The 16,820-nt window shown below is 44.4% G+C and overlaps 2 protein-coding genes across 11 annotated transcripts in view; one reads left to right on the top strand and one right to left on the bottom strand.

The window, feature by feature from the left end:
- pcsk5b (proprotein convertase subtilisin/kexin type 5b) overlaps window positions 1-16,820 on the top strand; it is a 679,955-nt gene that overhangs the window by 192,001 nt on the left and 471,134 nt on the right. For all 5 annotated transcript variants that reach the window (XM_085986077.1, XM_085986086.1, XM_085986095.1 and 2 more), the window contains exons 10-11: window positions 2,277-2,380; window positions 8,864-8,981. In XM_085986077.1, the coding sequence (XP_085842203.1) occupies window positions 2,277-2,380; window positions 8,864-8,981 (222 nt within the window). The remainder of the gene's footprint in view (window positions 1-2,276; window positions 2,381-8,863; window positions 8,982-16,820) is intronic.
- carnmt1 (carnosine N-methyltransferase 1) overlaps window positions 1-16,820 on the bottom strand; it is a 1,199,612-nt gene that overhangs the window by 896,177 nt on the left and 286,615 nt on the right. The gene's annotated exons all lie outside the window — the stretch shown is intronic.

Here is a 16,820-nt window from a genome sequence, read left to right as displayed (position 1 = left end):
GATGAGTTTACTGCCCTTCAAAGGCAGCACAATTCTCTGCTTTTATTTTTTTTATTCGTCTCTGGCAAAGCCAGCATTTATTGCCCATCCCTAATTGCCCTTGAGAAGGTGGTGGTGAGCTGCCTTGAACTGCTGCAGTCTGTGGTGAAGGTACTCCCACAATGCTGTTGGGGAGAGAGTTCCAAGATTTTGACCCAGCAACGATGAAGGAATGGCGATATATTTCCAAGTCAGGATGGTATGTAAACTTGGGAGGGGAACTTGCAGATGATGGTGTTCCCATGTGCCTGCTGCCCTTGTCCTTCTAGATGGTAGAGGTTGTGGGTTTGGGAAGTGCTGTTGAAGAAGCCTTGGTGAGTTGCTGCAGTGCACCTTATAGATGGTACACACTGCAGCCACGGTACGCCAGTGGTGGAGGGAGTGAATGTTTAAGGTGGTGGATAGGGTACCAATCAAGCAGGCTGCTTTGTCCTGGATGGTGTCGAGCTTTTTGGGTGGAGGGAGTGAATGTTTTAAGGTGGTGGATAGGGTACCAATCAAGCGGGTTGCTTTGTCCTGGATGGTGTCGAGCTTTTTGAGTATTGTTGGAGCTGCACTCATCCAAGCAAGCGGAGAGTATTCCATCACACTCCTTACTTGTGCCTTGTAGATGGTGGAAAGGCTTTGGGGCATCAGGAGGTGAGACACTCGCTGCAGAATACCCAGCCTCTGACCTGCTCTTGTAGCCACAGCATTTATGTGGTTGGTCCAGTTAAGTTTCTGGTCAATGGTGACTCCCAGGATGTTGATGTTGGAGGAATTTGGCGATAGTAATGCCATTGAATGTCAGGGGGTGGTGGTTGAACTCTTGCTTGTTGCAGATATTCATTGCCTGGCACTTTTGTGGCACTAATGTTACTTGCCACTTATGAGCCCAAGCCTTAATGTTATCCAGGTCTTGCTGCATGCGGGCATGGTCTGCTTCATTATCTGAGGAGTTGCAGATGGAAATGAACGCTGTGCAATCATCAGCGAACATCCCCACTTCTGACCTTATGATAGAGGGAAGGTCATTGATGAAGCAGCTAAAGATGGTTGGGCGTAGGACACTGCCCTGAGGAGCTCCTGCAGCGATGTCCTGTGACCAAAAACAACCGCAACCATATTTCTTTGTGCTAGGTATGACTCCAGTCAGTGGAGAGTTTTCCCCCTGATTCCCATTGACTTCAATTTAACTTGGGCTCCTTGATGCCACACTCGAATGCTACCTTGATGTCAAGGGCAGTCACTTTCCCCTCACCTGGAATTCAGCTCTTGTCCATGTTTGGACCAAGGCTGTAATGAGATCTGAAGCCGAGTGGTCCTGGCGGAACCCAAACTGAGCATCGTTAAGCAGGTTATTTGTGAGTAAGTATCGCGTGATAGACGACGACACCTTCCATCACTTTGCTGATAATGGAGGGTAGACTGATGGGGTGGTAATTGGCCGGATTGGATTTGTCTTGCTTTTTGTGGGCAGTTTTCCACATTGGCGGGTAGATCCCAGTGTTGTAGCTGTACTGGAACAGCTTGGCTCGAGTCCCGGCTAGTTCTGGAGCATGGTTGACATTCAAAGCAGAATTATTAGATTTTCAGAATACATATTTATGATTCCTTCATAGTATTTTAAGATTCAGTCCTGCAGGGGTTTCAAATATTTCTGCTGTTTTGATTGGAGACAAAACTATTCTTCTTTGTGAGTAATGCTGGATCAGCCTGCTTCAATATAAAGGCAACAGAAAATTGAAGATTCCCTTTTTTAGAATAGAAGAACCTCAATGACTGCAGAATGTCTTTCCACGATCTGTGGGCTCACGTCAAAAAAAAAAAAAAAAAAAAAAAAATATTGTACCATTTTAAAAATAAAGCTTTCCTTATCAATCAACAGTGCAGCCCCTTTTAAGAGGAATTTAACTTGGCAATGATTAATAGCTAATAACCAGAAACAAAGCCCTCTGGAGACAAATTGCATGCCATTTCCTTCTCAATTAAATTTAAAGTATCCGATGCAGTCAGTTAAATTGAGATAAAAAGTAGTAATTGGAGCAACAGGAGGTTATTTATTAATGTTCCTGAAGATTTTTTGTGAATGTTACCTTTAAGTGAATAAAGTGGGCTGCGTATTTAACTTGAAATTGCATGAGAATTCGGAGCTGAAATTTTTGGTTTGGTTTCCCTTGGATTTGAATTGTTTGCTTTTAAAATTTGGGCTGAGTTTTGAAAGATGAATATATTTAAAATCCGTTCTTCTCTTTCAGCCCATACCTTAATTGGAGGGATGTGCAGCATATTATTGTGAGGACATCACGCTCTGGCCATCTGAATGCTCCAGACTGGAAGACTAATGCTGCTGGATACAGAGGTAAAATTAATTTGTATAAAATGCTGAATTTTCTCTTAAGACCTTCTTTTGACTAAAATTGTGCTTTTTGTCCAAGCGCTTGTTTCTTTACCTCAGCAAACCTTCACATCTTGCATATTAGCATGTGACAGCTAATCTTGAGATGCCATGCAGGGAAAACTCCATAATAGTTGAGCAAAAAACTTGTATGTGTTTCTTGTGAAATTATGTAAATTGGAATGTTCTAACTGGTGCCTCATAACTAAGTTAAATCTTCAACTATTTTCAAATCTGGGTTCATTTCGTTCCTTTTTCAAATTAAATACTGTGTTGCGTGGACATTATACATTTTACACCCTCCATATAACCCACTGAATTCCATAACAGTGCAGTAGATTAGTGGCAGCTGCAATTTACTCAATCTGCCGGTACAGAATTGCACTGCATAGATTTTCAATTTGCTCCTACAAGGTAAAGGTTATGATCTAAGTGTTGAAGCAGCACTGAATTGTTTAATTAATGAACTACCAACTGAAGTGCCTTTGGTGTGAATACTTCCAACCAGAGTTATTGCAACTTTGAAGCAGGATAGCAGAGGTGCAGTTTGGACAAAAACATCTCTAATCCAAACATTTCAAGGTATATTTTTATCTTGACCAAATTTGAGTGCTGGGTAAAGAAATGTGTTTCTGTTTTGTACCTATTGATGACGGCAAGCATTCCTGTGCAATGTGCCAAGTCCATACCTTAATCCAACTACACTTCTCACCTGCCATCCTTGTGGTCTTTCTGGGTGAAACTGGCAGTGTAGTGCAAATTTTCAATGAATTATGTGCAGTCCTGTGGTTGGATTTATGCTAATTCAGAAGCACACTAACATTGCTCTCAAACTAGTTTTAGGATCCCTTCATTATCAGTTCCAGCCAACCCATTGCAGCAGTCAGTTCTTTAATTCAGATCACTGTTCATATTCAGTGAAAACTAACCCATGATTTGTGTCCGATAACATTGAATTGCATCATGCCACTGCTTCCAGAAATTTGACTCTTGTGTCTTGTGAACCAAGCTGACCTGATGAGAGAGTGTCATCTCTGGCCTATATTGCCAGCATAAAAGTAGTAGGCACATTTTCATCCTTGTATCGCTCTTGAATATGCCAATATGGCTGCTTTGTGCCGTGGTTGCTATTTGGGCATTTTCATTTGTGGTGTAAAGATTGAATGTCACAGCTGGCCACGTACTCCCAATTTCCAAGCTGTTGCCGTTTTTGTTTTGATCCGTGAGGCAGAATTGAGTATGGTGTAACAACTGGTGCTTCCTGACTACTTGAAAGAAATGAGGGGAATAACGTCAGACCCAAACTGTACAGTTATGAGGAACAGCCTTGTTCTCCTGGTAGCTTTGAAATTTCCTACTAAATGGTTGTTATTTTCTTTTCTGAAAATCAAGGCCTGTCTGTGCGTACCTCCAGCTGGAGGCCAAACCCTTGCAAGTGGGACCTTTGAAGTTTATTTCTTTCAGACAGCCAAACATCAGCTGTCTGGGAAGCCTTCCCCATGGCAACCGTAGTTCCTGACGTGATATGTTTTCTCGGCTGATGGCGTTTCATGTGAGAAAAACACTTCAGACATGCCATGTATGATTTGTAATAAAATGCTGTTGCTGGTAGTATTAATCCTGACATTTGCATTTTAATTACTAACTTGCAGAATTTTTCAATTGACTTGTCTTAGCTTTGTAAATTGGAAAAAAATATTTTTAACTCTTTTTAAACACAGGCTGCAGAAAATGAAACTTCAATGTCCAAGTAAATAGTAACAGTCATATTTTAAATCTCTTTGTTGAACTGGGACCTCCTTTCTATCCTCAATGCAGATTAAACTCCAGCTTTGAAAAAAGTTTACATGTTGGTTACAATTATTGCACTTGAGCCATTGGAACATTTATCCCTAAATTTTCTTTTTCACTTTCTCTTGGAAGTGCTGAATCATGCTGATGAATGGCTCCATTATTGATAGCATTCCCCCTCATCTCCCATACCTCACCCAAATGGCAATTCTTCATGCTCAAGCCTAGACTTTTAATGCCCGTAGACTATTCAGCTGTGTAGGATAGAAGTTGAAGCTGATCTTACTCTTTCATGGCATCTATGTATTGGCATTTTCCAGCAGAGATCGTTGGATGGCAATTGGGAACAGAATCTATGGATGATTTTTTTAAATTTCCTAACCCAGGAGTGCTACGGAAAATTGTAGTGCCACAGCATTTAACCCAATTGGAGATAATAAATCCATCTATAACAGTCATTTCACATTCAGTATTATAACCAAACTTTAGTAGCAGAATTCTAAAATAGCACTTTTTAAAAAATCAATTTGCATCAATATCTGCACAGCATTTAACAGTCTTCAGTAGAAGAAAGTCTGTTCACTCCACATCACCTCTGGAGTCTCTGCTAAAATTAGCAGCATAAAAATGATTTAATAGCTCACAATACTCTATTAATCAAGATTCTAATTTGACAAAATTCTCTAATTCTGATTATAAATCAAATATCTAATTTTTTTTGGCAGTAATGGAAAACAAGCATGATTTAAAAGAATCAAGAAAGATAAAGCACTTAATCAGAGAACCAGTAAAATCACCAAGAAGGTGTAACTGAGGATTGATACTTTAGACGTCAAGTAATTGCAAGTATCTGCTACTTGTGCATTTCCTCACCCAATTAATTTATTATTAAATTCCTTTTGAAACATATAGTTCTGTATGTAGTTTGTGTCATTTCTTAGGCAGTCCCTCGGAACCGAGGATGACTTGCTGCCACACTAAAAATGAGTTCTCATGTGATTGATGAGTCCAATGCGGGACCTACAGTCTCTGTCACAGGTGGGGCAGATAGTGGTTGAAGGGGGCGGGTGGGTGGGGTGCTTGGGTTGACGTGCGCTCCTTCTGCTGTTTGCGCTTGGCTTCCACTTGCTCCCGACGAAGAGACTCTGTGTTCGGCGCTTTCCCGGATGCTTCTCCTCCACTTTGTATGGTCTTGGGCCAGGGATTCCCAGGTGTCGGTGGGGATGTTGCACTTTTTCAAGGAGGCTTTGAGGGTGTCCTTGAAGCATTTCCTCTGCCCACCTGAGGCTCTCTTGCCACGTCGGAGCTCCGAATAGAGTGCTTGTTTTGGGAGTCTCTTATCGGGCATGCGGACGATGTGGCCCATTGGAGCTGATCGAGCATGGTCAAAGCTTCGCTGCTGGTGGTGTTGGCCTGAGTGAGAACACTGATTTGGTGTGCCTATCCTGCCAATGGATTTGCAGAATCTTGTGGAGGCAGCATTGGTGGTACCTCTCCAGTGTTTTGAGGTGCCTGCTGTACATGGTCCACGTCTCTGAAGCATACAGGAGGGTGGGTATCACTACTGCTCTGTAGACCATGAGCTTGGTGCTGGGTTTGAGGTCCTGGTCTTCAAGCACTCTCTTCCTCAGGCGACCGAAGGCTGCACTGGCACACTGAAGGCGGTGTTGGACTTCATCATCGATGTCTGCCCTTGTTGATGGTAGGCTCCCGAGGTATGGAAAGTGGTCCACATTGTCCAAGGCCTCATGAATGGATTTTGATAATCGGGGAGCAGTACTGTGTGGCGAGGGCAGGTTGGTAGAGGACCTTTGTTTTATGGATGTTTAGTGTAAGGCCCATGCTCTCGTACGCTTCGGTCAAGGTGCTGACAATGGTTTGGAGTTCGACCTCCGAATGTGCGCAGACGTAAGCGTTGTCTGCATACTGTAATTCGATGACAGAGGATGGGACGACCTTGGATCTGGACTGGAGCGACAGAGGTTGAACAGTTTCCTGTTTGTTCTGTAGATTAGCTCCACTCCAGCGGGAAGCTTACTGAGGGTGAGATGGAGCATTGCAGCCAGGAAGATCGAGAAGAGCGTTGGTGCGATGACACAGCCTTGCTTGACCCCGGTCCGTGCTTGAATTGGGTCTGTGGTGGATCCGATGGTCAGGATCACTGCTTGCATGTCGTCATGAAGTAGGTGGAGGATGGTGACAAACTTTTGAGGGCAGCCGAATTTGAGGAGGACACTCCATAATCCCTCACGGTTGACAGTGTCGAAGGCCTTTGTGAGGTCAAAGGAGGCCATGTACAGCGGTTGGTGCTGTTCCCTGCATTTCTCTTGTAGTTGACGTGCGGTGAAGATCATGTCCATTGTGCCCCTTAGTGGGCGGAATCTGTTGCAACTCTGGGAGGAGCTCTTCAGCCACTGGGAGGAGGCCATTGAGGATTCTTGCGATGACTTTCCCTGTGGCAGCCAGCAGGGAGACTCCTCTGTAATTTCCGCAATCGGACTTGTCACCTTTCTTGAAGATGGTCATGATTACGGCGTCTGAGATCCCCTGGCATGCTCTCCTCCTTCCAAATAAGAGAAATTAGTTCATATATTTGCGCCAATAGTGCTTCTCCGCCATATTTTAGTGCCTTGGCGGGGATTCCATCTGCTCCTGAGGCCGCCTTGTTCTTCAGTTGTCAGATAGCCTTTCAATCTCATGCCAGGCTGGGGTTGTGCTGAGGTGGTGGTAGGTAGCATGATGCGGGATGGAGTTGAGGACACTCGTGTCAAAGACAAAATCTGAGGTCGAGGACCAGCAGCGGGGTCGGGAAGGCCACACTGCAGCCTATGAAACCCAGGCAGAGGGGTGTGTGTGTGTGTGTGTGTGAGAGAGAGAGAGAGACCTGGTCTCCAATCGTCTTGGATCCCCTTGTAACTTGTGCACTGTAATAAAAGCTAGCAAAATGCTGCAGCAATGTCTCCTTTTGGCGGACTTTGGGAGAGGGGTAGGTAAATCTGCTGAACATGGACAGTGATGGTGGGAAGCAGCATTCTCCTATGGATTCCTTGGTTGCGATACTACTAGAGCACCCCTAGCTGCATTTCTCTCTCGGCAAATGGAGCCTTTAAATGATGAGTGTTTTAAAAGTTAGCAGATTGTTTGAAAATGGGCCAAGAGCACACGTAGAGTATTCCACACTTGAAGTGCTTGCACACTCTGTTAATCGAAGGACTTTGCCAATAGCTGACCCAGGGTTTTCTGTTCTCCTATCCACTCTGCTGCTTAAAAAAAAAAGTAACGGATTGCTTTTAAGAATAGGCTGAACCAACGCCCTCTGAAGCACCAGGCTTTGCCTTAAATATGTTTGCCATGGTTAATGAAATGTCGCTGATGCATTACATATTTATTGCTGCAATTTGGAGCCAGGGCTACAGGGTTCTGTCCAAAGTGCATGACTTTTAATAAACCCTAGCCTTATTTTGAATACTTTTCAATGAAACCACCAGTATAAGCATGTGGTAAAAGATGGAAGTCCATCTGGTTCAGTTTGGGTAATATAGTAGTTATAACGAGTAGAACCATGATTGAGGAATGGCTTCCTTTTAGATTCATGGTCTGTGCTGGAGGAAAATGTAGATTAGACAGGTTAAAACAATCATCAACTGCACATTCTAAGATGGGAAACAGATGCTTGCGGCATGCACTGTGAATAGGTCGTTTTGGATATGAAGGACCAACACTGATCCTGTTCAAGACTTTGAGTTGATAGCATACAATTTTGAAAACTGAAAATTAACTAGTCTTAAATTTATTTTTTTTCCCTTCGGTTATATTGGAACACGGTGTACTGAGTAAATTAATGAAACATGTTTGTGGGTTAGGAGGGTGGGGTGAGAAATCCATCTTGTGTAACTGATGTAGTGCACTGCTGCCAGCCCTTGCCCACCATGCAACCCAGAAACCAGGCCAAACTCCCAACTACAGACCTCTGTTGAATTCCTAACAGTCTTGTTGATGTGCTAATTCCACTTTGCCAGTTACCGCAGGTTAGTGTTTGTTGTCATCCCAAACACATGCTGTTCAGAATTTGGTATGATCACCAGGTAAAGGGTAAATCTACTCCTTCAGATTCAATGACCAGAAATATCGGTCTCTGATTATATTGAGTATAATTTGAACTCTAGCTTTTTAATAACATTTGGAATTAAGTTGTACCACAGGAAGTGGTGATGCAGGTGGACACCCTGGTAAACCAATCGCTCATTTTTTGAAAGGGTGGCTTATTTCTACAATGAAAGCACGTGAATATGATTTATCCACAGCTGCTGGCAAAGGGGTCATCTTAATGGTTATGTGTTTTAGTCCTAAGACTGGTGCCTGCCACTGTCTAGAAGTGTTCAGCTAATTGAAAGAAAGACTTGCGTTTATATAGCACCTTTCATGACGACTGGACATCCCAAAGTGCTTTACAACCAATGAAGTACTTTTTTGAAGTATAGTCACTGTTGTAATGTAGGAATTGGGGGAAGAACTGGAATAAGGTAGCTGGAGACATGCATCAGTGGTATGCACTTGAAAATGATCGTGGTGATGTAAGGAGGAGTTGCCTTTTCCCCAGTTCAGAAGGGGATAGATTTTAGGGAGTTACTGACTGCTGAATTTCCATGTTGACAGTGAGCCACCTGTATGGATTTGGATTAATGGATGCAGAAGCTATGGTGAAAGAAGCAGAGCGTTGGAAATCAGTCCCACCCCAGCACATGTGTGTGGAGAACCCAGACAAACAAAGCAGGTACCAAATATGTGTGAATGAAACGTATGGGGAACATGATCAGCCAATGCATTTCAAAGCTCTATTTTGCTGTAGTAACCTAATTTAAGTAATTAATTGGGTTTTCTTTCCTGAAATCTTCATTTCATACTTTTAACAAGTTTCCTAGTGCAGTTACATGTTTAGTGCACTTTTAGATGTGTAATATGTGTAATACCCACTGGAAATGTTATGTACGCTAAGTATGGTTATCAATCTTTAACTTAGACACTGTATTATCATTGTTATAAATCCCTGGGTTAAAGTTGCCCATGTGAAGGTACGGCAAGAACTTTTAAGGACACAATGTGACTAAGAGCAGACTTTCCATAATTCTGCACCAGTATCAACTGTTGCAGACAGTGAGGCTGCGCAGTCTCCAGGCAGAAACCCCAGGAGGAAGGGGTGGAGTCGGGTTTTTCGAGCGGGAAACTGGAGCGACTGGAAGAAAAGAGGGCAGGAGCTCTGAAAAGAGGGCTCAGGAGGCAAATGGCTGCCGCATCCCGTCCCGGGCTTCCAAACTCGGCCGCCGCCCTTCGTATTAGTAGCTCTGCATTCAGAACTCAAAGTGGGATTCAGTGATCGTGAAGAGAATTCAACGAAGGGGTTCAGAGTCGTAAGTCTTGCAGACATTATACATACCATGAGCTCCAACTTAAGCGCGCCAACGAAAGAGTGCACTCGAATTTGGACACGGGAACAGATTCTCCTTTGAATCCATATAAATGGAGAATGTATGTTTATTGGCCCAGAAATTCGGGTCGGGTGCTTGCCGCGCGTGCAAGCCCCCAATGAGCACTTACCCGGCGCGCTGACATTTAAATTCTGGCCCGCAATGCATTTCCCCTCACTGGCCAGCTTGAGGTCCTGCTGCGCTGTGCGTGCGTGACCCAGCGGCGTACTTAATGCGATGAGCCGGCTGGGATCACGTGGGCACTGGGCAACCAATGGGAGGTTGCAAAAGTTCATTCATAAGTTTGACAGTGAGAGCTGTCAAACTCATGAAAACTGCTGGCCCCAAAACACTACTTAAACCTGAAAGAAAATTAAAAAAAACATTGCAATACTTAAATGAACCATAAATAACTATGAAAAACTATTTTAAACAATAATTTTAAAATTTAAAAAAAAAAATTTTATAAAAAATCGGGGCTAAAACTAAACTTACCTTACTGTAAATTCTTTACAAATAACAAACCTGTGGAAAAAAAAAAGTCTAAATTGTACTAAAAGCCCACTTACCTGTAAAACTAAGTACTTACACTTGTTTTTCCCTCGCGTAAAAACCGGAGGCCTTTACACACGCGCAACTCTGGGGGGGAAAAAAAAGGGAATTTCACTGCGCACACGCTGCCTGTGCAGTCGCGCGCGCTGTGCCTCTGAACCCCTTCGTTCAGAGGACTGGAAATGCCGGCGTTCCCCGCATGCACAGTGTTTCCTGAACGCCGGCATTTCATCCGGCCAGATGCGTGAGTACCCAGACCGTACTCGCGCATTTGGACCCGAATTTCTGGCCCATTATGTCTAGATTCATTCTAATGTATGCAAATGTCTAATTTAGGTCATTGACCCGTAATCATCTTATACTGTCTGACGTTATAAAGTAAGATAATTAGAATTAAGCCATTGTAGTAGTGATCTCCTTACTGGACTATAGAATACTGTCTACAACAGAGACCACATCTCACATATATCTAGATAACAGTGAAGGGGTTACATTTTGGGGGCTCGTCCAGGATCGTGGTCTATTTATGTCAGTAAACTAACAGTATTGAATGCTCATTGCTAAGAGAGTGGTTTGTGGTTTCTACTGGGCTGTTTGAGCATAAAAGATGGATGTTATTGAGGTTGAAGCTTGGTGCACACAGAAGCAGATAGCTACTACCCATGCCATTGTGCTGAATGGTGTTGCTAACGATGACCCTGATGATGTCTTGCTAAGGGCTCTGAATTGTGTCAAAGCCTTTGGAAAGGTTAGGATAGTTGAGCGCTGCTTGGATACAGCTACCAAGAAGCAGTTTGTGTTGATCCAGACATCAGAGAACCTGAGAGGTCATGGTTTACCTGAGGCAGTTGGGCTTTCTGAAGAGGCTGGTCCCTGGCCAGTTCAGTTTGTCCCTATTACTACTAAGGAAGAAGAAGGGTTTCAGACCAAGTTGTTGTCCTTCTTGAGACAAGAAGGAAAGACTGTTGCTGATGTCAAAGGTCTGATAGGTCCTTCGGCCCTGGATATGAACACTCAGTTGGTCAGTGCCATTAGTTCTCTGGTGGATAAATGCACCAATCTGCCCTTCGAGGCTCAGGGATACCGTAAGCTCCATATGTTCTCAGGAGTGAGACCAACTCCCAGTGGGGAAGAGGAGTACGACGCCTGGGCTGAGCAGACCCTGCCTCTGCTAGAGGAATGGCAGTGCAGTGACAATGTGAAGAGGCAGAGAATAGTAGAAAGCCTTAAGGGTCCTGCTGCTGACATTGTAAGATTCTTAAAGGCGCAGAACACCTCTGCTACTTCCTTTGACTACATGCAGGCTCTAGAAACTGCCTTTGGAACTACTGAAACCATTTCAGATTTGATGGTCAGATTCAGAAGCACATTCCAGTGTGAGGGAGAGAAGCTGTCCAGTTATCTGCTGAGAATAGACAAACTGTTGCATTGTATGTTACGGAAAAGAGGGATTGAGTTGCCTGAAATGAATCTATTCCGCATTGAACAGGTTGTGCGAGGTGCATTGCTCGAAGACGTGACTGCTCTTCGCATACGCATGACCCATAAGTTGCGAGATCCACCTACCTTCACTGAGCTGCTAAGGGAAGTCAGAGAGGAGGAGGATATGCTTCAGGCCCGGAATGTAGCAAAGAGTCCTGTGATGTCCAAACTTGTGACTCCTGTTACAGTTCCTACTCCTAAGGGTGATGTCAACCCTGAGATGGAACAGCTGAAGAAGGAAATAAATGTCATGAGAGCCGAGATGGCATATTTTCGGTCTAAACCCAACACAGAAAGGGATGACGCAGGGTGCAAAAGGTTGAACACCCTGCGAAGTCTAACAGCAAAATGAATGATTCCTCTAAAGGATATCCCCATGAAGGAGATAGACCTGGAGTCTTTTGTTATAACTGTGGAAAGGATGGACATTTCAAGCGAGAATGTAGAGGTGAGGAAAATCTAAAAAAAGTAAATGACCGTCTCATAAAACTTACCAAGAAGTCGGGAAACTACAAAGGGGCACAGTAACGGAATGGCCTGCTGTCCCTGTAGTTAAGACCCGTTCCGCTAAGTGCAATAATAGACGAGGGGATATGAAAGACATCATACCTGAAGGTTTAGTAGGGCCGAGTTCTGCTGTATCAATACAGATTGAAGGCATTTATACTAAAGCTATCCTTGACACGGGTTCTCAGGTTACCATACTGTACAGATCCTTCTATGACTGATACCTGACTCATTTGCCGTTAACCCCAATCAGTCTTCTGCAGATCTGGGGCCTTAGTCCTGCTGATTACCCATATGATGGCTATTTGTCGCTGAGGTTAGAGTTCTTGGAAGCTGATGTAGGGACCACTGAGACCATTGATGCACTTGTGTTGGTTTGCCCTGACCCCATGGTGAAAGGTGAGGTTTCCATACTTGTTGGCAGTAATACACCCATAGTGAGACGACTCCTGACAAGCTGCAAAGAGCAGGGAGGTGAAAACTTCTTGAGCACCAGACACATTCACCCTGTTTTCAAAAAGGCTTTTGAGAAACTGCCTGAACTTTCTTCCGACGTAGATGATAGCAAAAGAGGAACTGTGTGGTACGTTCGAGCCAAACCTATCGTCCTGGAGGAGTGGCTAGAATCCCTGGGATACCAAAATCCCCTGGAACGCCAGGTACTGAAGCCATTCTGATAGTCACCTGATGACCCTGCAGAAGAGTCACGGTTTCCAAATGAGCTTCTGGTGAGACCAGAGTTGCAGACCCCGACAGCTGTGATGTCGAGGAGAGTTACAGTGACCGTGAGGAATATGTCAGGCAAAGGAATCACATTGAGGAAAGGAATGCCGATTGCGCATCTGTTTCCTGTAAATGTACGGTCGTCACATGTGAAGGAAGAGTCCAAAGTTAACTCAACCGGAGATCTGACACCCTCCTCCTTCAACTTTGGAGATTCATTCGTTCCTAAAGAATGGAAGGACCGATTAGTCAGGAAGATGATGGAGCGGAGAGGAGTTTTCTCTACTCATGAGTTTGATGTTGGTTGTAGTAAGAGTACTCGCCATTCTATCAGAATTACCGAGGATAAACCCTTTCGGGAGAGGTCTCGACGGCTGGCACCAGCTGACATCGAAGCAGAGAGACCGCACCTGTCGCAGTTAAAAGAAGCTGAGATCATTACCGAGTCCAGGAGTCCATATGCATCTCCTATAGTGGTGGTGAGGAAAAAGAACGGAAAGATTCGGATGTGTGTGGACTTTAGGACGCTTAACAGACGTACTATTCCCGACCAATACACCGTTCCAAGAATTGAGGATGCACTGGCTTGTCTTAATGGAAGCAAGTGGTTCAGTGTGTTGGATCTCAGAAGTGGATACTACCAAATACCGATGAGTGAATCGGACAAAGAAAAGACAGCCTTTATATGTCCAGTTGGGTTCTACCAATTTGAAAGGATGCCACAGGGAGTTTCAGGCGCTCCAGCAACTTTTCAAAGAATAATGGAACAAACAGTTGGGGACATGAACTTGCTCGAAGTATTGGTGTACTTGGATGATATCATTGTGTTTGGGGCAACCCTTGAAGAACACGAAGCTCGGTTGCTGAAAGTGCTTGGTCGTCTGGAGGATGAAGGTCTCAAGCTATCATTGGACAAGTGTCAGTTTTGCCAAACATCCGTGTCCTATGTGGGGCATATTGTATCACAGGATGGAGTAGCTACAGATCCATCCAAGATCGAAGCTGTTACCACATGGCCCAAACCGAACACAGTGACTGCCTTGCGGTCATTTCTTGGTTCTGCGGATATTACAGGCGCTTTGTGCAGGATTACTCCAAAGTGGCCCATCCTCTGAATCAGCTGCTGGCTGGTTACCTCCCACCAGCCGAGAGGAAGAAAAAGGCTAAAGGTAAAGAGAACAAGGACTACTTCAAACCCTCTGAGCCTTTTGGTGTTAGATGGGATGAGAAATGCGAAGAGGCCTTCCACACCTTAAAGCAAAGTCTTACTCAAGCCCCCGTGTTGGCTTTTGCAAACCCACAGCTGCCATATGTGCTACACGTGGATGCCAGTCAAGAAGGGTTGGGTGGTGTGTTGTATCAGGACCAAGGAGCAGGACTGAGACCTGTAGCATTCATCAGTCGCAGTCCTACGCCATTAGAGCATAACTACCCAGCTCATAAGCTAGAATTCTTGGCGTTGAAGTGGGGGGTGGTGGATAAGCTGCAGGATTATCTGTATGGAGCGAAGTTTGAAGTGAGGACAGACAATAATCCATTAACCTATGTGTTGACTTCGGCAAAACTTAGTGCAGCAAGCATTATCTGCTTACGACTTCTGTCTCGGGTACAGACCTGGGAACCAGAACATTGACGCAGATGCTCTGTCTCGTCGCCCACACTACCAGAAACCAGAGTGGAAAGATGTTGCTTCAGCAGATGTGAAAGTAATGTCAGATGTCTGTGGTATCTGGACCAAAGAATTCATTTCATGTCTGAGAGATTGACCACTTGGGAGCGTCAATGCATGCTGTTCCCCAGGCATTTTGCAACCTTTCCAGTTTGGATGTACAAAACTTACCCATGTTGTGTTCATCTGAAATATCCAAAGCACAACAGGAGGATCCCTGTATTCATGAGGTGTTTTCAGCTCTCCGTCTGGGTGATATTACACAGATCGACAAATCAAAACATCCTGACTCGTCTGCTCCTAAGAGAATGGGACCACTTGGAAATTAAAGAGGGAGTGTTGTGTAGAATCACTCACCCACCCACTAAACCATGTCATTCACAGTTGGTCCTGCCTGAAAAGTACAGGGAAATAGTGATGAAGTCTTTGCATGATGACGCAGGTCATCTGGGAGTAGATAAGACCTATGGGTTGGTCAAGGACAGATTCTATTGGCCGCGTATGAAGTCTGCGGTTGAGGAGTTCTGCAAGTCCTGTGCACGTTGTGTCCCGAGAAAGACTTTACCTAAAAGAGTTGCTCCTCTGTTTCACATGCAAAGTGATGGACCTCTAGACCTTTGTCTGTATGGATTTTCTGTCCATCGAACCCAATTCCAGCAATACCGCAAATGTCTTGGTCGTTACAGATCATTATACTCGCTATGCCCAAGCTTTTCCCACAAAGGATCAGAAAGCATCCACCGTTGCCAAAGTGTTGTGGGAGAAATACTTCATCCACTATGGACTGCCAAAGCGAATACACAGTGATCAAGGTAGAGACTTTGAAAGTAGACTTATACATGAGTTGTTGTCCATGCTCGGGATTGAGAAGTCAAGAACAACGCCATATCGTCCTCGGGGAGATCCTCAACCTGAGCGGTTTAACCGTACTTTGTTAGACATGCTTGGAACGCTGGATTCGAAGCGAAAGAACAAGTGGAGTCGGCACATTGGACATCTTGTTCATTCTTATAATTGTACCCGAAATGACGCTACTGGTTTTTCACCGTACTAACTCCTGTTTGGACGTGAAGCGAGGATGCCGGTGGATTTGTGTTTCAGAGTATCCAGTGATGGCACATCACAGAGAACTTACCTCAAGTATGTATCTGACATGAGAAAGGAATTGCAAGCTGCTTATGAACTTGCTGAGTCTGTTTCTGCCAAACAGAATAAAGGAAATAAGCAGAGGTATGACCAGAAGATCCGTTTTTCCCAACTCCTGCCTGGTGACCGAGTTCTCATACAGAACCTAGGACTTCAAGGGAAACACAAGTTAGCAGACCGCTGGGCTTCTACACCTTACATTGTTGAAAGTCAAATGTCACAACTACCTGTGTTTCGGCTAAAACCTGCAGGTGGGAGTGGACCCATAAAAATACTGCACCGGAATCATATCCTGCCATTGGGACAGCAAGTGCGTCTGGATCCGCCAGCATATAATGAGCCGACACCTAGTAGGAAAACCCTGCAGAGAAGAAGGAAAAAAACGAGAAACCAGGAAAACTTTGTTCCAGAAGACACACAACCCATGACACAGTGTGTGGATCATGAGGAACCTGATGAGTCGGAAGATGAAGAATGGGATCTATGGTATGACCTCCCAGAAAGACGCATAAGACAGAATCTGGATGAATTGTCTGAACCATTTAGCTCAGACTTGGACATGGTCTGGGAAGAACCAGATGCTTCCGAGAAGGAGATAAAAGAGACTGAAAGGCATGATAACAAAGGAACCAACGCCTCCAACGTAGTTGAAGGAACTGAAGACCGGGTATCCGAAATAAGGAGCTCACAGCGAGTTAAGAAGGTTCCTGAAAGATTGACATACAGTACACTAGGAGTGCCAAGTGTAATGATAGCCCCTACGGTTCGATATGTTACCTCCCTTTATACATGGTTGGGAAGCATGCGACCACTTATGTGTAAAGTTCATTAGTCATGGGGACATGCCTATATTTGGTAGGGGGGTGAGTGTAATACCCACTGGAAATGTTATGTACGCTAAGTATGGTTATCAATCTTTAACTTAGACACTGTATTATCATTGTTATAAATCCCTGGGTTAAAGTTGCCCATGTGAAGGTACGGCAAGAACTTTTAAGGACACAATGTGACTAAGAGCAGACTTTCCATAATTCTGCACCAGTATCAACTGTTGCAGACAGTGAGGCTG

This window comes from Somniosus microcephalus, chromosome 1 (assembly GCF_052327205.1).
Source record: "Somniosus microcephalus isolate GS21.2 chromosome 1, FLI_Smic_1.0, whole genome shotgun sequence".
In the NCBI taxonomy this organism is placed as follows: Eukaryota; Metazoa; Chordata; class Chondrichthyes; order Squaliformes; family Somniosidae; genus Somniosus; species Somniosus microcephalus.
This window is presented reverse-complemented; position numbering and strand designations above follow the sequence as displayed.